The sequence below is a fragment of the Scardinius erythrophthalmus genome (genome assembly GCF_964197995.2).
Source record: "Scardinius erythrophthalmus genome assembly, chromosome: 23".
NCBI lineage: Eukaryota > Metazoa > Chordata > Actinopteri > Cypriniformes > Leuciscidae > Scardinius > Scardinius erythrophthalmus.
Genome location: NC_138243.1, coordinates 11,494,115 through 11,514,609, shown reverse-complemented (window position 1 = coordinate 11,514,609; position 20,495 = coordinate 11,494,115). Strand labels below are relative to the sequence as shown.

General features: G+C 39.1%; 2 protein-coding genes across 2 annotated transcripts; one reads left to right on the top strand and one right to left on the bottom strand.

Moving 5' to 3' along the window:
* The first annotated feature begins 289 nt into the window (after nucleotides 1-289).
* Nucleotides 290-7,571, top strand: stard7 (StAR related lipid transfer domain containing 7). Its single transcript, XM_081354457.1, has 8 exons — nucleotides 290-1,569; nucleotides 2,435-2,595; nucleotides 2,785-2,834; nucleotides 3,184-3,294; nucleotides 4,165-4,247; nucleotides 4,340-4,439; nucleotides 4,528-4,612; nucleotides 5,152-7,571. The coding sequence occupies exons 1-8, from the start codon at nucleotides 1,118-1,120 to the stop codon at nucleotides 5,316-5,318; spliced, it is 1,209 nt and encodes a 402-aa protein (XP_081210583.1). The 5' UTR covers nucleotides 290-1,117; the 3' UTR covers nucleotides 5,319-7,571.
* Nucleotides 7,572-12,482: 4,911 nt separating this feature from the next.
* drg1 (developmentally regulated GTP binding protein 1) lies at nucleotides 12,483-19,660 on the bottom strand. The gene is made up of 9 exons (XM_081354084.1): nucleotides 19,197-19,660; nucleotides 18,856-18,979; nucleotides 18,535-18,710; nucleotides 17,336-17,405; nucleotides 17,029-17,198; nucleotides 16,167-16,297; nucleotides 15,919-16,086; nucleotides 14,304-14,426; nucleotides 12,483-13,044 (listed from the first exon to the last, which is right to left on the bottom strand). The coding sequence occupies exons 1-9, from the start codon at nucleotides 19,233-19,235 to the stop codon at nucleotides 12,945-12,947; spliced, it is 1,101 nt and encodes a 366-aa protein (XP_081210210.1). The 5' UTR covers nucleotides 19,236-19,660; the 3' UTR covers nucleotides 12,483-12,944.
* Nucleotides 19,661-20,495: the final 835 nt, after the last annotated feature.

The following is a 20,495-nucleotide window of genomic DNA, read 5'->3' as shown; positions in this document are numbered from 1 at the left end:
TAGATAGATAGATAGATAGATAGATAGATAGATAGATAGATAGATAGATAGATAGATAGATAGATAGATAGATAGATAGATAGATAGATAGATAGATAGATAGATGGATGGATGGATGGATGGATGGATGGATGCATGGATGCATGGATGGATGGATGGATAGATGCCTATGCATTAATTTCACCCACAAAAAAAAAAAATCGTAGTTACTCCAAAATGTGATGATGTAATAATAAATAATAAGTAGGTGTGTCCAAACATCTGACTGGTAGTGTACATATATACTTCTGAATTCTGAATACTACGCATGAAACAAGTGGTTTATCAAGTAATTTAATCGTTACAGCACGGACCAGCCACGTGGTAAATGTTTAACCTTACAATTGTAGAGGACCTTTACCATGGGGTTGACTTAAGGTGAGTCATGTAAACATGCTGGTTGATCCACGGGCTGGAACAAAGAAGACAGACAGCCCTATCAGCCTATTAGAAGGAAAGACGCATCATCGACGAAAGAGACAGCCAATAATAACCCGCAAAGAGTGAGATGGGCGTGGCCAACAGGCTTGTTTGTCACGCAAACTTGCATTTCATTAGAGAGGCGTGAGGGCATGAAGCTAACGCACGAAGATAAAAGTAAGATTCATTTAACCATAAGAATACGATAATCAATTTAGATGTTATATAATAGCGTGTATGATACACTGTTAAAACATTCGAGTTGGTTTTGTTGATTTAATCATAGTTTGCCCGTGGTGGCATGTCGAGAAGGCTTGGCTAGCTAAGTTAACGTTAGTCAGTTGATCTGTTTTTGCAGTCGTTCGCAAATGTCAAACTGTTTGTTTATCCAATAAATTACTCTTATAGCGTTTATAATATGAGATGAAAATAAGAAAAATTTGTTTATTTTGCTCGTGCATTTCAGCTGTCGTTACCTAGATAGCAAGATAATAGATATTGCATGTTCACTTGACATTGGTGTTGCACTTGTTATCTGAGCCCTAGCACCACATGGGAACTAATTTGTATAGTAAATCATTGCTTTTTAGCTAATTCAGGGCGCTTTAAAGTGCATTCTTAAGTCGAATTCTAGATATAATCGGTTCGTGGTTCTAGAATGTTCTCCTCCGTCCAGCATCGCCCTGTGTGTAACATGGGGGCCAGAGCTGTCCGACTGCAACGCTTTAGCACTTTTAATCAAACTGGTGCGATAAATAGTAAATCGTGGAGTCTCTCGTGGCTGGGTGAGCGCGCGGGCCTGCTGGTGTCATGGCTCCATAAAGCAGGAAGGGGAACGAACAAACTGGCCTCCGACAACAAGAAGAAGGAGAGACTGTTGTCTATATTCGCCAGCCACTGTAGTTTTGTGACAGGCCAGAGGCTCAGACGGGCTCTTCAGATAGGAGAGCTGTACTCAAACCTGTACTCGGAGAGAAGCAGGTGGACGCTCGTGGGCAGCATATGGCGGCGCTTGCAGAGCAAACACGCTCCCGCGGGGAAGCTCATCGCGGCTCTGGCTGGAGTCTTCATGTGGGAAGAAGAGAAGATCCGAGATGATGAGCTGAGAAGGTACTTTCCTCACTTCTGGGTTGTTTTATGTGACATCAAGGTGCTTTATGTAATATTAGAAATGCGACACACAATGTCTTCCCATTATTTGACATTCGCACTCATTAAAGGTAGGGTATGAAATTCCGGACAGGCTAGCAATAGCAAGCTAGCTTTGAAAGCATAAGGTCCCACTGTCCCTTCAGAGTGTCTCCAAAGCCACGCCTCCTCCAAAGCCACGCCTCCTCCAAAACACATGACGCACGCACGCAGCAAAGCATCACAAGACAAGAGAGACGGTGTTGAATTACCTCATGTCACATAGCACAGCACATTACCATAATAGAGCTCTTATTGTACCACTTGACTGCTGCAGATTAATTTCGACATTGATATTGTTGGCATAGAAACGCACAAATCTGAGTCTGATGACGTGAACCGCTTCGGGTAGAACATCACAGGTTGCCATCTCGTAATTACAGTTATGACATGGCGTGAACGCAGCATAAGCCCGTTTTGGTTCAGGAGGAACTGTAAAAGGCGGCTGCATTATGGAGCGCGCTGATGACGTGGTGTGTGGTGTATGCGCGAGCAGTTTAGTTTCGTTTCAGTATAGCTTAAGTATAAGTTTTATAAAACAAATTGCCTACCCTACCTTTAAGCTATCTTACGTGTCTATTATCAACCGTGCCTTAGCTTTGTAAGAAGCAAAATAGCGACAGTGGAGCAGACCACCGTGTACTGACATCGGATTGGCTGTGGGGATTATGAGGGTGTGGTTTTGGTGAGGGGAGAGGCACAGTTTAGCAAAATGTCATATTTGAACACATTTTGCATCTTTTCATGTTCTTATTTTTAAAGTAGCTTGTGTGAACCTGTGCTTTAGGTGTGCATGGGAGCTGCAGGCCATGGAGTCGGTGCGGAGCCAGAATGTGACCCCAGATACAGCCGCGTATGTGGATCCAGGCTGGGAGGTGGTCATGGAGAAGAAAAACTTCAGAGTTTGGAGGAGACCTATCCAGGGTAGCCATCTTTTTGAATACAGAGGTACGTTTTAAATGGTAACATTACATATATTTGTAGTCTCATTACTTTTATTACATTATATTTTTGTAAATGAATGTGTGTTTTGAATATGTTTGTGAATAGGATATTTCTGCAAGGGCGTGTGCACCTTTAAAATCTTTAATATTTAAATGATAATCATTTGTCATCAATCTATTTACATCTTTACAGTGTTTGGTTCATATACAGACGTCACCCCCCGGCAGTTCTTCAATGTTCAGGTACTAAATAATTTAATTAATATTAAGCTTGTGCAGTTTATTTCATTATTTCAGCTAGACAAAAACTACTTTTGGGTTTGTCTTGTGTGCCTCAGGATTGCTCAGCCCAAAGTATACTTCGCTTCTTGCGTGTACTCTAGGTTATGCGCGTGACGTGACTTTTGGCATCAGCACAGTATTCGTGCAGCCATTCACATAGCGTAAAGAACGAAGTATACTTTGGGCTTTACACGTTTCAGGCATCACCTGCCTTGCTCTCTTGTTATCTATGATGACATTTCTAGTTGCGTGCATGTGGTTGGAATTTGAATGTTATATTTAGACTCCCAAATATTTCCCTTCACACCAGTTGGACACAGAGTACAGAAAGAAGTGGGACGCACTGGTTATCAAACTGGAAGTGGTGGACAGGGATGTCAACACAGGCACCGAGGTCGTTCACTGGGCGACACATTTTCCAGTAAGCTATGAATCCAGTTCTCTGCTGCGTTCTGTCATAAGACATTTTGCAATGGAAAGTGAGTCGGCCTGAGTTGAATTAAAGGAAGTGTAATCTAGTACTAGTTGACAGAAGATTTAAAAGCCTTTAATCCTAATCTTCTTTGTGCTTGTGGATTCGTTGATGAAGGAAGTTGCTTGGATGATTCAAACTTCAAAATCTTAATAGGTTGATTACTTTAAGTGTGACCAAGCATACAGAAATGATTTAAGTGCAAGGACTTGTGGGTATTCACAAGTTAACAACAGCCTTGGTTTGTCAAGTTAATCAATTTGAGTTATTAAAATTAGGATTTTAAGTATTTATTACATTACAATTAATTCACATATTTGAGTTATAAATTCAATATCAGTAGTGTTCACAGTGTAACTTGATTAAAATGACAAGAATAACAAATATATTAGTTGTTTTAAGGGTCGTTTACAAGACACCGTTTTTTAACAAAGTTTTTGAAAACAATACTGTTACAGTCTCTGTGTAAACTACAAAAACGTGAATGTGTGAAAACGGTGACGTTATGCGCATGCATATCACGTGTTCAGTCTGTAGGCGTGAAGTGTTTCTTTATAAAGTGACTTCGCCATCTACTGGCCTGGCATGAATAATATAGCCTTTTAGCCGTTTTCGCGTATCCGTGTGAACGGGGATCATTTTGACAGCTTTGTCGTCTGTACATGAAAAACGCAATAGAAAAACTTTTCCGTTTTTAATACATCGTTGTCATGTAAACGTACCCGTAAGCTTCATTTTTTTTATTTGATGTATCTGTTAGTATTTACATTGTTGTTTATTAGTTAATAATGTTATTACTTGTTGACCTTTCCTGTGCAGTATCCTATGTACTCCAGAGACTACGTCTATGTGCGCCGATATCACATTGATGTGGAGAACAACTTAATGATGTTAGTCTCCAGGTACGTGTTATTGCCATGTTTTAAAGGCATATTTAGTGTTTATTGGTTTAAGTGTGTCCCTTACATTAAGTTTGCCTTTTTTCTCCACTTAGAGCGGTTAAACACCCCATTGTCCCAGAGACCCAGGAATTTGTCCGAGTGCACTCTTACCAGTCTAAGTTGGTCATCCGCCCACACAGGTCATTTGATGAGGTGAGAACAAGGAGGCTCCTGTGTGTCAGTCTGTCTGTGGTTGGTCTTAGTATGCCTTAGTCTTAAGTTAATTATGTTGTCTTAACAGAATGGCTTTGACTACCTGCTGACCTACAGCGACGATCCCCAGACGGTCTTCCCTCGCTACTGCGTCAGCTGGATGGTGTCTAGCGGTGAGCCATCTGTCTTATGCACTCTCACTGTTCTGAAATGTGCGCTCCTATTTGGGCATTAAATATAACTAGAGTTTTTTTTTTTTTTTTTTAATGGATTGTATTCAGGGTCCAAAATTACTTTTTTGTCACACTTTATTTAGCAAGGACACAGTAAAGACTTATAATGTCAAACAAACAAATGCTGTTCTTTTGACCTTCTATTCTTCAAAGAAAACAATATATCGCTGTTTCTGCACAAATATTAAGATGATAATAATAAGAATTGTTCTTGAGCAGCAAATCAGCATATTAGAATGATCTCTGAAGGATCATGTGACACCGAAGACTGGAGTAATGATGATGAAAAATCAACTTTGATCACTGGAATAAATAGTATTTTAAAATATATTCTCATAGAAAACTGTTATTCATGTTAAAGTATCACAGTTTGAAATTTCACAGATGATTTGGTTGCTGTTATGATGGTCGTCCTTGAGTTCTGCAGCTGCTGTTTCTTGACACCTGTTCGCATCGATTTCACTTCCTCTGTCCCACAGGCATGCCAGACTTCCTGGAGAAGCTTCACACCGCTGCTCTCAGAGCTAAAAACATGGACTTCGGTGTCAAAGACTACGTCAGCGTCGTAAAGCCAACCCAACCCACACAAGACCGACTAGGAGCTGACAGCGCTCACACCAGAGGCCCGAGCCAGATCTACGCCTGAGCGTCTGGCTGCAGCGATTGATGCACTGTGGCAAAATGACCCTGATCCGAATATTGTTGTTGTTGTGGTGGGGTCATTAATTGAAGCCACAAAGACATCCAAACCATCTATTCCCAAAATTCATTTATGCCATTTGACCAACTGCACTAGCTGTCAAACTGAGCCCTCGCATCCCTCACTGTTTGTGCTGTTAGTTTACTTCCTCTTTCTGTAGGGCGCATCTATCTGAGATGAGCCAAAATAACGCTGTTATTAATCATAGACGCTCATACCAAAGCAGGATTTCACTGCGCATTTCTGTATATTACGATCATCAGAATAGATCATGCCGTTAAAATGCAGAAAAACAACTGGAGAACAGCGTACACGCCCTGCAAGCTTCAAGTTCAGGAAGTTTTCTCTATCTCTTTTTGTGGTTCTTTTCTCCAGCTTATACTGTGGTGAACTGCTCTCGGCAGATCCGGATTGACTCTCCATCGTCCTCATTTACTGTGTTGAATGTTCATTGCCAGTAAAACCCAAACAGCCTTCATAGGATCACCAAAACCTGCTCTGGAAACAAAAGAGAGGCGTGTCTTATGTGAACCGCAACATCCTCACGAACCGGCTGGACTTCCTCCTGCGCTCTACAGGGCTGTTTGGAGTCTAAAACATATTTTGTACTCTGAACTCCAGCAAATGAGGATGCTATGAGAGACAGTTATGCTGACTGAATCCATGTTGTAATGAAAGTGGAAGGGCAGGCTGCATGCAAACTCACTGCAGGATGGATTTTGTGCAAGTGCAAAGAATAATGGGATTTTTTGTGTGCGTGTTTGGGAATCCACTTTAATGCGATTGTCTGTATTATACATGTTTATACTTAAAAAAAAAAAAAAAAGCAAAAAAAAAAAAAAAATGATTTGGTAGAGTCAAGCTTGGCTTGTTAATGCAGATTACACACTTTAAGCAGAAATGACTTTGAACATCACGAGGACATACGGTCTCCGTCCTATCATTTCATACTGATGTTTGTCATGACGTAGCAGTGAAGCTACAGATACAGTAGCACGTCAGTTTGCCGTGTGGACAAAAAAGTATGTTAATCGTCTGAGGAAATGCAAAGGTACTTGCATGTTGACTTTTGTTATCCGTTTCTTTTCATGGTTTCTGCAGTGGGACAATTAAAATGAAAGCAGATCTATTGAATCCCAAGGTGAAATGTTACTTGGTGGATGTGTGCAAAAATATACTCTTGTATGACATCTTCATTTCAATGACGCACTTGATGGTGACACTTTCTTGAAACATCAATTTCCTGTGTTGCATATTACGTTACTGGAGTGGTAACTAAACTTGCAGTGGAATTATGTTTCACTTGAAATGTGATTGCTCCCAAATAATACATCCATATACCCAACCATGTGACTCTTCACTTTTGAACATCCATCCTGTCCGCTTGTTAATTCCCCCAGTTGTTTGTATTGTTGTGTTCTTGTTTTGTTTTTTTATTCAATCATAATACACTTGTCACGCCAGGTTCATAAAAACCCGCCCTGTTTACATTCTGGTGTGTTTAAGTTAAAAGGCTGCAAAAATACTGTTTTTGTCTTTGTTTTGTTTTTTTGAAGATCAACTGCTCTGTCATGTATGGTGATCATGGTTTTCAATGATTGTGTTTTGATGTTTAAAACTATTGCTCACAGAGGTCAGTCAAAGGTACGTCTTCTTTTCCTGAGGAATATGCCAGGTTAATAGAAGGTTACGCTCTATTCACATCTATGGCATGTTGTCGAAAACTACAGAAAAAGGCTCTTGTAACTACACTTTTTTTTTTGCTCCTTAATACGTACAAATGCGAACTTCCCAGTGTCATATATTTTTCTGTTTCCCAAAAGTAACAGTGTTAATTTATTTCCAGGCGATTTGACATGTCTCTACCGGTCCGGAATGTGGTTGTTGAGCATGTGTAGTGTTTCATCATGCTATTTCATCATGTTGAAATCTCAGACATTCTCTAGTACACTGAAAAGTACATTTCTGTGGTGTCTTGAGTCAAAGCACCGGATGTTGTATAAAACAGCTTAACTGAATTTTAATGCACTTGATAGCGTTTTCACTTTCTAATATCTAAACTAAAAGCGTTCTACTGTAATATCAAGTGAAATAGAATGAACGAGTGAGAGGTCTGGAGCATGAGTTAGTTTTTTTGCTCTAATGTGAAAATGAACCACCTAAATCATTAATTGGTGAAAATAAATTAATTTGAATTCATTCTGAGTTTTGTTTCGTTTTTATTGATGTAGACATAGTATCTAGTAATGTGAAATCCAAAATCGTTTACTAAGTTATGTTTTTATAGCTTTTAATCATCAACTTCTGGGTATAACAGCAGACTAATGTTAGTCCAATAACATATTATTTCATAGATAGATTGTATTAACTACATGTTTATTAGTGGTGTTTGCTATAGGGCCAGCATCAGTATTATTATTGCTCATATTGAGGGTTGATCTAAACATCCCGATACCCTAAATGTGACGGTTGTACCGAAGGATTTTCAGTGGATGATAAAATAGGCAAAAAAAGTTTAACATCATATAGACAAAATTGACCTTTTTTGTTTGTTTTTTGACCAGTAAGCAGCTACTTGGCATAATTGCAGAGCACAGCCCTGGCTACACCCAGCAGTGTGTCAGAGAGCTTTGCAAACACTACTGCCATTCTCTTGTTATAGTATATGTAAGTCTAGTTATGCATACGGATATGTGTGTTGCTATGCACATCACATCTGGACCACTGACTTCAATATATATATATATATATATATCCTGGCAAAGTACATGGTTGCTAAGTTTGTTCTTTAATTATAGCACATTTTCATTGGCTGGAATTCTAGCATTTATTGATGCATCCATATTATGATTGTAATGCATCTTTTTATACCGCTTAACAAATCAGCTAGTGTTCAAAAGCTTCATAAGGTGATATAAACCATGCGAGCTGCTCTCCTGTAGAGGTTGAATCTCAAAGTATTAAATAAAAGATACTTGTGCCCAGACGAACAGATGACACAATATCCAAGCAGAGTCCATTACTTTGAAAACGACTTGAGCTGAGCAGTGCAACCGAACATGACCTCTGACGGTAAAGAAGAGTGGTTCATTCATCTGGAGACTGACTGTAAATGCTGCTCTCTCTGCAGTGAGCTCCACCCATCATGACCTCCCCGATTTCATCTAAGATTGCATTTACTCCAAGACTTACATTACTAAAGCCTTTTTGCCCAGATTGTTTCAATATTGAAAACAGTGGTTGACGTGCCAAATTTATCCATACATATTTTTAGGATGAATGGGGATGCAGCAAGACTTTTGCAGTGCAATTGTCTTTTTAATACCTTATTTTCAAACAAATTGTAAAATTGAAATAAAAGCGAGGGGTTGGGCATGTGTCCCGCTGCATGTCTGTATGATTACGGCTCATATTTTGTAAAAGGAAATGGAAATGTCAAGCCATGGTATCAGCTTTGTTGAGGAAGTGCTGGTTGTCAACAGAACTAACACTATTTTGACCACAGTGTCACGATTTCCATTTTTCTAGCTATAATGATCATGTCACACTTAACAAACAAAACAACACAAGGGATTTTATTCTTTAAAACACTTTTGTTTGGGACAAGAACATTACACTTCAACAGACTGTTAAAAATGAACAAAAAGTAAGAAGAAAAGCATGGAAGAAAGTGCACACAAGTCTCCAAAGTGCTTGGCACAACCATGGACAGAAAGGGAACTGCATGGTTAGATCAAGCACAATGGTGTCCTGGGCAAAGTCGTAAAGTCAGTAGAAACTCGTCCAGGTTCTGGATCTGTTACAAAAGACAAGACAGAATGGTCCATGGACATTAAAACGCTGTTCAAAATCATGCAGATTACAATAAAGGATGTCTGGGAACAGATCAAGGCTCCAAGTCAAGGTGGAACCGCAAACTCATGGATCACTGGTTGAAGGTAATTCAAAAAGACCATCAAAAGTTGTCATCAAGAGTCTTCTTCGGCCATCCTTCGATGTTGTATCTATTTTAATAAGGATTGTATTCAGGTTTCCAAAAACTAGAAGACACATGAAATCGAGAAAAGAGAAGTATCCTAGAGTTGTTGCAGGTGATGACCGAGAAACTGTGTCCCACACAGTGGGAGAATTGTCGAAAAGGTGTTCGTGATAGACTGCGACTAAGGATGTCTGCAAAATTAAAAAAAGAAAAGATTAGTCATAGGTCACGTTCTCACTGCAGAGATTCGTAGGCACCGCCCTTCCTGCGCAAAAACTGCGTCAAACCCCACCCTCTCCGAAAATCGTACACGTCCCTACTACCGATGCCTGATGACCAGTCGACAAAACTGTCAATTTTCTAAAATTTCAGTAAAATAGTGACATGGACCTCAGGAGAGCTCCAGAAAGGGGGTTAACAAACGAGAGTGGTTTGGTAATTAAATGAGTTTGCTGTCATTCAATTCTTCAGAGGTTTTCAGAAAATCTATAGAAATAGAGTTTGTTGGAGCAACGGTTGTCTTGTTAAGGGACATCAGTAACTCCCCGGCTTCTTGACTTGCCCAAATTGACTGCTCTAGGGGGCAAATAAGAATAAACTACTAATGTCGCTTTCTTCCACAGCATGCCAATGCCATCAATCCCACAGCAATTGGACCTTAGGTCTAATTCTGAACTTGATTCTACAAAATCTCTTGTGGTAAGGTTTCCTAAGGTATCCCGGAGTATCCCTACAAAAGACCTGCATAGATTCTGCCAATCTTTCAGGGTGGTAATCATATTACCCTCTTACTTGCCATGCCCCATGGGACATTTTAGTGGGAATGGGAGGGATGGGTGCACTAATCAACTCTAAATGTCGGACAACTGAACCACTTAGCAAGATGAAATGAAAAGAAACAAACATTTTCAAGGATGATGGTTTGGGATGGTGGTGGAGAATGGAGGGTGAGGATCAGAAAGAACAGTTGATGAAGAATTAATGGATGAAGACATTGTCTACGCCTATATTCTTCGACAAATTTCATGGTACGTTTGGTGTCTCACTGACCCTTGAGTCTATCCTATGAGCATGTTACAAATTTAAAGCAAACACTCCTTCTTACCTAGTTGGTTCAGAAGCGTATTTTGTCCCCCTCTCTTGCGCAAGGAAATCTGTTACCTTGAAGAGGACTTGTCCAAAAGGCTCAAAACAAATTCCTAGAGTGCACTAAAACTGTTCGAAGGATTTGTCAGAGCAGCTCTGTGAGAAGAAAAGAAGGAACGGTTAAGACATTCAACAACTTGGCGCATAAAGGACTCTCACCTCAATCTTGCAGAAGACCATCTACAAGTGGTCTTGTAGAGGATCTTCAAACAGGTTCCCAGAGAGAGAATCTTCATGCAGAGACCAATGCCTCTTGCTCTCGACTTATCGGCGACCAAGATCAGCTGAGGGAGAGAAGGAGCTGCTGTTCTGAGCTGGGCTTCTGGACTGGACCTGTTAGCCAGACTGAAGGCAAATTGTCCAGGATGTCTCTCCTCCAAACACCCCCATACTCCGCCCCTCCCTCCGCCTTGCGGGGGGGGTGACACAATATCACCCAGGATAGGTGGGTTGCCGAGGAGAAGTTGGGTGGTGTGGGCCAGGGTATGTGTCATTGGGAGGGGGTAGAGGGTCCAGTTCCGCAATTCATAAATATTAATACAGAGTCCTCCCTCTTGAGGAGGGGGCAAATTCTTTAATTTTGTTAGAGGGGGAAGCGCTTTATTCACTTAATGGCTTTTATTAGTGCCCGGACTTCAACTCTTTCATTAGCTAAAGTGCTGCTATAATTTACAGGGGAAAGTGCAGCAAGGGGAGATGGGTGGGGGAAGGGCGGAGCTTGATGGGTGAGCACTGGCTCCTCTGCCATTGGCGTACGTCCCTACCATCTTAAAAAATAAACTCGGATCAATGCCTGAATATGCCTCCATTTCATCTCCATGAACCCAATAACCCTACCAGAAGAAATGAACGCCAGACTAAAGCGTTTGCTGATGGTGCGCTTTAAGTTCTCAATGATAACATACTGCACCTTTCCATTACGCTTTCTTTGAGAAAATTATTTATTGTACTGTTCGCATTAGCTATTGTTTTGTGAATAGGGTGACTGGTATGAGGCTTTTTAATCAATCATTTTGAATGGAAAAAGACCAGACCTGAATGATTTTGGTGTACACACAATTTTCAAAAACAAGAAAACCAACGAAGCATTCAAGTGCATCCCCATTTCCTAGATGTTCTGAAAAGGCAGATCATTTTGCTGTTTAATCTCAACTGATGTGAGAAACGATTTTGCACTGGCACAGCTTAAAGCAGACCACCCAATAACTAAATAGAAACTGCAGTGTGAAATACTGTATATGTAAAAGTCAGTAGTCATTACAAGATGGCCTTCTATAGGGATACCACACATTTTTATAAATTAATTTGTTGTTTGCGATTAGTGAATAAGCATTGTAAGAAATTGTTCTATAGATCTTCTTACAAACACTCACAATGAGCAATTCCTAGCCAAGGACCATTGAAAATCATAACACAACTTTAAATGTGCATTCACTATACAATTTTATCATTTTCATGAGTACTCCAGGTCTGAAAAATCACAATTTAAAAGAAACTTATCCAAATGCACTCACCACAAGAATAGCTTTTTATTGTAGTATTGTTGACTTTATATCAGCTCAAATGCAAAGGCAACAAAAAGGCTTTTTGGCTGATTAACCTTTGAGGCAGCTTGCACCCATCACACATTCATAATGTCAGATGTCCCTAGTGAGTGGGGCGATTTAAGGGCATCAGTGCTTCTGACGGGGTGTGTATCATTCCCCGTCCGTTTCATCCGCTAAGTGGCCTGGTTATCCTGAGTGATTGATTGTCACAGCGGGGGAGGGTGTCGTGTGACCACAAGACTACTGGATTAAACCACATGAAGTGCTGGTTACTGACTAGATATCTCAGTTGATTTTGTTCATCTGGTAAACAATGCTGACAATTCAACAACAAGACCTGAATCAAATGTTTTGTTAAGTATTCATTACTTCAATTATCTCATTGTTTCTGCCTTAAATTATTACATTGATTAAAAACATTTTTGTGCATAAATTGACTTGTATATTTTTTTTGTGTATTTACTTTATTTTTATACAATTTTAGCCAACTGTGATTTGTATATGTACACTTATGAAATACAGACAGTTACCTCTGATAACAGATCACTTTAAACTGTAACGTGGACTCATGTATTTTCTATAAAAAAGCACTATACAAATAAATGTGAATTGAATTGTCATGAAAAACAGTCACATTTAGACATCCATGGATTTTTATTCTAGGGTTTTATTGAAGTTCACTTTGTTTTGCAGCCCACATTTGCACTTATTATATAACTGCATTCAAACCATTTCTGATGCCGAATAAAGCGAAATCCATATGAGGGATTCTTATTCTTATTCTTTAATAAGGCAAATTAAAGAAACAACAATGGTGCCATGGGAACCTTCAGGGCATTTAGAAATGTCTTGTTACTTCTTTTTTGAAGTGTAATGATCATGCAAAGCATCAGAGTCCTTTTATTTCTTGACCAGCTGGATTACATCCTCATCTTCTAGCACATGGTCTTTTCCGACTTTCTGCGGGTTATGCTTCACTGACGACCCCCACACCAATGCACTGCAGAGAGAAGAGAGAGAGATGATGCTAGTAGGCACGTTTCAACACCGTAGCATTTTCCTATACAGTTTTAAATCTTCCTTCATTGACAAGGGACAATTTTAAAAATGTGCACCAAATTCATTCTGACAGGTTATAAAGTCTTGCTAGTTTGGAGAGAGTCACTTGAAATTAAAAAACAAAACAAACATTAAAAAACAAAAACAGTATTGTCCTTCCTTACCTACCGCAGTATCAGGTTCTGCAGTTACCGTTAATAAGAATTAAAAACTGTTACCAAGAACTTGAACTAATTAAATTATATACAAAAAAATTATAATAAACCATACATTAATAGGGGATCTCCTTTCAACAGTGCGAGTTGTACAATAAATGCAGTAACTATAGCATTTTGGGAAAAAGAAATTGACATCTTTGAAAGGCTTGTTAAAAAAATGTAAGACAAAACCATTTAAACTAAATTGTTACACCTTTTGTGTTCGGGTCAGTTTTGACCCGAGAGTGAGGTGTGGATTTACACATGAAATTATGCGGTTTCGTTTTTTTACAGCATTAGGAGGGTTCAATTTGACATTGTTATCTGATTCTGTTCCTTTAAAAATCAGTGTAGCAATTGTTAAAGTATTAATTGAAATAAATAAAATGTAAATTTTAGATGAAAAACCTTTAGTTTAACTTGAAATACTAAAATTACTAAAACTAAAATAAAAGATAAACATAAATATAAAAAACTAATACAAATGACACAAGCATCAAAATTATTAACATATAAACAAATTAAAATAAAAACTGAATAGCCTATATTAAAAAAAAATTCAAAATATGATTATTATAATAGTATATGAATAATACAATAAACAATATATCTAAAGGTTAGAGATACTTGAGACTTTTTTTTTAACCAAAATGAAGGGCTCATATGCAGAATTTAGGAACAAGGTCTTCCCAACCAAAGGAAGTAACGTAATGTACACTGTAACCTTGGAACTGAGTTTAAGATACTGTGCTCATCATGTGAGAGAAATAAAGATACCCAGTGCTGCCATTACATCAGAGCCATTTGCTATCAGCACAGATGAAAAATGACGCACAGCATAAAAAGGAAATACATAAACACTTTCAATTGCACCTGACTAAGTTTCAAAGCAATCTTCACTGAGAGAAAAATCAATGAGATCACCAGTTCCAGTCCACTTGCAGAAAACCAAAGTTTAAAAAAAAGACACAAGAGCCTCCTTTAACATTTTGAAATCACTTACTATTTGAACTCTTTGATGAGGTTTTTGTGAATCTTTAAGCAGAAGTCCTCAACAGCTGTCTTTTCATCTGGAAGCACTACAGGTGACGTGTAATCAGGAAGCTGTCCTTTCGGCTTTGTGTAGCTGTGAAATATCAGTCAGTGTTATTATACATTATGAAGTGGCTTTATGATACATAGTGCCCATTGTAAACTTTAAAGTCTGGCAGTGAATACTAAACAGTTATGTTGCTGTAAGCTTCACACAGGCAAAAGGGCATTTTCACTGAAAGTGACATTTCAGTACACAATGTGTTAGAGCTGACCCCTAATGTTCGACTTAACGTTAGTCAACCAGAAGAGACTTAGACGACCAAGATTTTATTAGTCAGGGGAAAAAAACTTGTGAGGGACAGCTCATTAACGGCGGTTCTTTGTGGTAATTACAGTATGTCGGGCAGGAAATCCAAACGTTCGCTTTTCATCCATCAACCTCAAATATGGCTTATCATTTGAAACCTGCAAGTAGCAACTTCACATGTCCGCTTGCTCTAACGTTAACCTAGATAAGTTTGCGCTATTATTAGGCGCATATCCAAGCGTTTGTGTGCAGTGTGGAAGCTTAATTATAGCAGGTTAACTGCATGACATGGAGGCGCCAGCGCCATCACTACCATTTTTTCCTGATAACAGCGGAAACAACTAATTTTTTGTTATATAAGAATAATACATCATTCGAAACTGAATGAACTGAACTAAAGTAGGGCTGCACGATTAATCGCAATTTCCATAAATCGCAAAGGATGCGATTGTTTTTTATGCATAGCTTGTCATTGATGTACGGCTCTGTAAACGCTGCTCCATCTGACAGCACTGTGAGTTTGAGTCACTTATAACTTCGTCAACAGCTTTCCAAACACGAGAAGCATTTATGAACCTCGTACAACAAAAGACATCATTTAATAACATGCTTTTACTACAAACTCACTTGATAACAACAGTTGAGCATCCTTCTGTGAGATGATGTGGCTTCTTACATAGAATAAGGCAGTTGTGTGTTTATTAGTCATGTTTAATCAAAGCGTTTCAATCTTCTGTTTATTCAGCTACAGCGATGATGCCCTATAGGGATTTGCTGGAATGATGTGCATTATGTACTTCTGCGGCAGGGCATATTTGGCGTGTCGGCGTGAGAGTGCCCTCTGGAGTTCAGATGGAGCAGCATTAACTACCGATCAGCTGTGCTGCACATTTGGTTTCATTGCGATTAATCGTGCAGCCCTAAACTAAAGGGTCTACTGGTCTTTGTGTAAACTAACAATAACAACAAACGAGTTTTTGTAAAATAAAGAAAACCAAAATAAAGAAAACAATCAGGTCGCGCTTTCTGCCGTCGTTAATCTTGCGATTATTCACCTAATGGATTATATTAACGACTACTAGTTGACTAGAAAAATCTTTAGTCGGGGCAGCACTACAATATGTATGGCAAATCACTTTTTTTTCAATAACTTTTAATTATTTTCATTAGTGCTTGCAAGGTACCCGCTCCTCCCTAAGACAAGTTGTTCTGGCCAAATTCTAAGCATGCAATCCCAGAACGCATTGCAACGAGCTCAGCAGAACATGTAACTCACATGCGCACTAGTTGCAGGTAGTCCCAGATCCTTTCCAACAGGTCGTCAAAGTTCCAGCGGTGGTGAGCTGAGATTGGCACGCAGTGAGGGATTTTGTAGATAACGTCCAGCTCCTCAATAGAGATCTGGTCGATTTTGTTGAGTACGTAGATGCAGGGGATGTAAACCCTAGAGGAGAGAACAAACATGTGAAAAATCTCTTCTGAAGTGAGAATGACTGAGGTTGGAGGACGTGAATATGGTCCTACCGGTTTCCCTCCACCACATCAATGAGGTCGTCAGCTGTGGAGTCGCTTCGTAAGGTTATATCAGCGTTGTGGATCTTATACTCCGAAAGGATGCTTTTCACAGTCTCAGCATCCAGCTCACTTTGAGCACACTAAAACATAAAAGCATGATGACAACTGTAAACACAACTGATCTGATGTATAACAGACACTAAGAAACAATGCATGTAAATGAAATGGTTCATAATGAAGAAAAGACTTAAACAAGTAAAATGCTTTTTCTAGTACGCTGCTCCAAAACCTTTAAAGACATACAAATTATGTTCATGTCACGAAGAACTGCTTAAAATCAGCATGAAACCAAAATTGTAACCATCTTTTCCCTTCTCTATTGTGATCTATATTGTGAAAAGGCTTAAGAAAAGTGGGACAGGACTTGATTTTGTCCATCAGGACTTGATTGGGACATGTCGTTTGCTAATTGCTATGATCTCATTTGAGTGACAGGTTATTGGAGGGAAGAGATTTTTTTTGTAATAGAAAAAATAATAATGACATGAAAGGATTAATCTATTATAATAGACACTGCAATATTGCATGATAAATACAATTATTCAAGTACATAACTTATTAGCATTTACTTAAATTGCAAATACTATTTATTAAACCAGGAACAAAGTCAAAGTGTTTAAAAATGGAATGAAAATGTATTTCATAAAATAAAAACCTTTGATTAATAATATATATAAATATATATTTATTCTTTGATTATATAAAATTATATATATTTGTACTTTATGTTAAGTTTATGCAAGAAAAGTGACTTTAACAATGCTTTTATAAATGTATGCATTAGTGGGTTAATAGCACACTTAAGTCGTACAGTGGCAGTGAAGTTGATTCCGCCCTTGTCTTTCTTCTTGAAGCCAATATTTGGTGGTTTCTTGTTGAGTCGGATACCAAAACCTTCCAACTCATGTTCAATGAGCTTCTTGTGTCCGAGAGGCTTCAGAACGTCCAAGACGATCAGGATAAGGTTGCAAGTGCGAGCAACTGTTGGAAGGAAGTAAGATTAGGGAAACGCTAAGATCGGTGAGTGAACGTAACTGGTACTAAGGCACACTTAAAAAGACAGAAGTGCACTGAAAGTGTCTTCAAATGAGTCTCTGTGTTAATGGTTTGTTACCTACCAGCAATGACTTGTCGTCCTCTGCCCTTGCCATCTTTGGCCCCCTCAATGATACCTGGGAGATCCAGAAGCTAATAAAACAAATAAAAAGTCAAACTTGAATGCCTCATTTCTTTCAGTCACTCACCAAAACTGTGAAGATTTGCAAATCCACATTCCAGGATGTTTAAGCCAAGGGAAATACATTAAATACAGCGTATTGCACAGAATCTCCACATATCTGCTTACTTGAACACACACGGCAATAACGGCGCGCTTGTTCATTTGCATTGAAGCAATAGCGTAGATAAAAAAGCATTTGGTTAGCGGAAAAGACATTGTTTTCCCCCCAACATACTACTATGTTCTTTGTACTGTATTGATCTGTCCACCTAAAATAAATTTTGGTCAAAGGGATCAAGGTGAAAGAGGAAGTGAGGAGATGGCTGGGTGACAGGTGACAGATGACAAATATATATATAGCCTATATATTTATAAGCCGTAACGTAGTTAATCTGGTTTATTTACTTTTCTTTTTCGGTTCTGAACGGCCTGTTATTAAAAAATGTAGTAGCCAAATTGGCAAGTGAGTGAAAAGGTTAAAGTCTGCGTGAACCGGAAGTTGCAAACGACTTTTCTCCAGTGTTGTGACGTATTTCCCAGTGAAAAGGAATATTGAACAGAGGGCAGGGTTTTACTCTAGCGCTCCTCCTCTCCATCTCTTGCTCATTACAGACTAACGGTTTGAGGGGAGTGGTTAAGCGTTTCCCAACCCAAGCCGTCAAACCTACATCATCAGAGAAGGAACGCCATTCCAGACCCGGAAGTAACTTTTCAGACTTTGATTAAAGATTATGACGGCAAACAATTTTTTTTCTGTGTATTAACTTGCACGCATTAATTTTTCACCACAAGACTAGTAATATGCGTTAACAAAGTAAATAAGGTTAATTTTGATTTCAATTGGACTTTAATTTCAAACCCTGTATCCCTTTAAGCTTTAATATTATCATAATGTACAAAACTGATGGTTCCCTGAATAGTTTACAAAATTAGTTGACATGAAACTTGATTCGGAATCGAATCGCGAGCTTGTGAGTCGAAATAGAGTCGAACTGTGAGTGAAATGTGTCAATACCCAGCCCTACAGATCACACAATTAAATATCACAATTACAATCACTCTGCCTAGCATATGATAAACTTGTGCGAAGAGTTTCACCTGAATTTTAGCTCCTTTATAGCGGATGACTCCTGGTACAGTTGTCAGTGTGGTGAACTCATATGCAGCCACCTCAGAATACACACCAGCCAAGTTACTCAGAAGAGTGGATTTGCCCACTGACGGGAAGCCCACAAACCCAATACGGGCATCCCCAGTCTTTGCCACATCAAATCCTGAGGGGAAAATCAGGTTAGTGAAAAAACAAAGCAATAACAGCCCAGTTTAATCACTCAAGAGGACCCCTTATAAAAACATGGGCACGAAGCTCCCGAGACAAGATATTGCAGGATGTGTGTGTGATGATGGCGCAGCACTGACCCTCTCCAGTGCCTCCTCCACTGCCTCCTTTAGGAGTGATGAGCTCCCTCCTCAGTTTGGCTAGTCTAGCCTTCAGCAGGCCCAGATGATGAGCGGTGGCCTTATTCTTCTGAGTACGAGCCATCTGCAGGACACAGACACTTCATTAAACCGCACATTTACATTGACAATGTCAAGACAACAAAAGATTTTCACAGCGTTCACTGTTATATGAGATTTAACTGCTCGGTTTATTGAATATCAGGTTCATTTATGAAATGCAGCAGGATTCACTATTGAATGAGTTTGGCGCTAAAGTGCTAACGGCTATTTGTCATACATTACTGTAAATGTCAACCCACCTCGTTCTCGATTTCGGCTATTTTGGCGAGTAAACTCATTTTGGCGTTGGTCCTTTCAAAGCCGTTACTTGAAAAATAAAAAATTGATGTTAGTTATTTAGTTACGCAGCGTGTTGGCTCGTAAGCACACCGTTCACATGCTTTGCCATGAGTTGTTCACGCCACGCACTGTTCTCGCGATATTTTGCCTCTTCTCGTGCCTAACAAAATGGTTCCGCCTACTGGACAGGAGCGAATACTTCCAGTTCTTCCACTTTTCCAGAGATATTTTGGAATACTAAGCATAAATGTCCATACAGACAGATACTGAAAGGGGTATTCTGTCTTTGTGGTAACTGTTGCTGCCTTTAGGTGCACCACCTGGGAAAACCCGTACCTCCGAGTTCAAATCGGAAACATTAACAAAGCAAAATCATTTTATTGTGAACCATAAATCCAAATAACTACATGTGAATTCTATCCACCTTATTCCTGACGACCTTACTGCGTTTTGAATTATGGGTGGCGGTGGCACTTCCGGTTTGGGGAACTTCCATTCAAAAAGGCTGAAACGATCTTTTCAAATCATAAGGTTGCCCTTGGCTACAAATAAAGCTGATCCGTCAGTTTGACTGGATGAGCTTTCAATTTTCCTTCATGCTTTATTTTCAGACATCATGAGAATAACGCTAAACTTGGTATTTTAACGTGACATGTTATAACAAGAATATCTATGGTAGCCTATGGCAAGCAATTTCCAGTCTATGCTTTTTTTCTTCGTGATTATTTTATTTTTTCCCTTTGCAATCCGCTGTAAAAGTATGAAAAAGGACAACATATACTGCACATTTGTGGTCTGTTCTCCCGAATTTAATTTACGATATATTCCATTGATAATTCACTGGAATGCACGAAGAATCTCTCGTTATTCTCCTCAAATCTGTTCCCGGGTTTGTTTTCCCAGGTAAATGCAATTTATAATCTGTCAAACTGACGGAAATCACTTTTAAATTGTATCACGTTATGCTGAACATTTTTGATTAAGGCAACAAGTTACATAATACAGATATACAGTGTGTTACTTCAGTGATATATAACCCGTCCGTTATTGCTGTGGAAAGACTCGCGCTTTTGGGTTATTTGGTCTGTTGAAGTACCTTGTTGACGCTTTACACTTTTAAATTGAATTTCAATGTTCGATGGTTGAAGGGTGAGTAGATTAATGTCATCTCACTGTGACACTTTTTAACGTATTGCGTTCATAGAGCGAGGCGAGCCTTTTCACTGACTGTTTAACGTTACAGCTTAACAAAAGTGCGT

Coding starts and splice junctions, on each gene's coding strand:
- stard7 (XM_081354457.1), top strand. CDS start 1,118: ATGTTCTCCTCCGTCCAGCATCGCCCTGTGTGTAACATGGGGGCCAGA. Junction 3,295..4,164: donor ACTGGGCGACACATTTTCCA/GTAAGCTATGAA, acceptor TTTCCTGTGCAG/TATCCTATGTACTCCAGAGA. Junction 4,248..4,339: donor TTAATGATGTTAGTCTCCAG/GTACGTGTTATT, acceptor TTCTCCACTTAG/AGCGGTTAAACACCCCATTG.
- drg1 (XM_081354084.1), bottom strand. CDS start 19,235: ATGAGTTTACTCGCCAAAATAGCCGAAATCGAGAACGAG. Junction 18,980..19,196: donor TAGCCGAAATCGAGAACGAG/GTGGGTTGACAT, acceptor TGTGTCCTGCAG/ATGGCTCGTACTCAGAAGAA. Junction 13,045..14,303: donor CTCATCAAAGAGTTCAAATA/GTAAGTGATTTC, acceptor TTCTCTCTGCAG/TGCATTGGTGTGGGGGTCGT.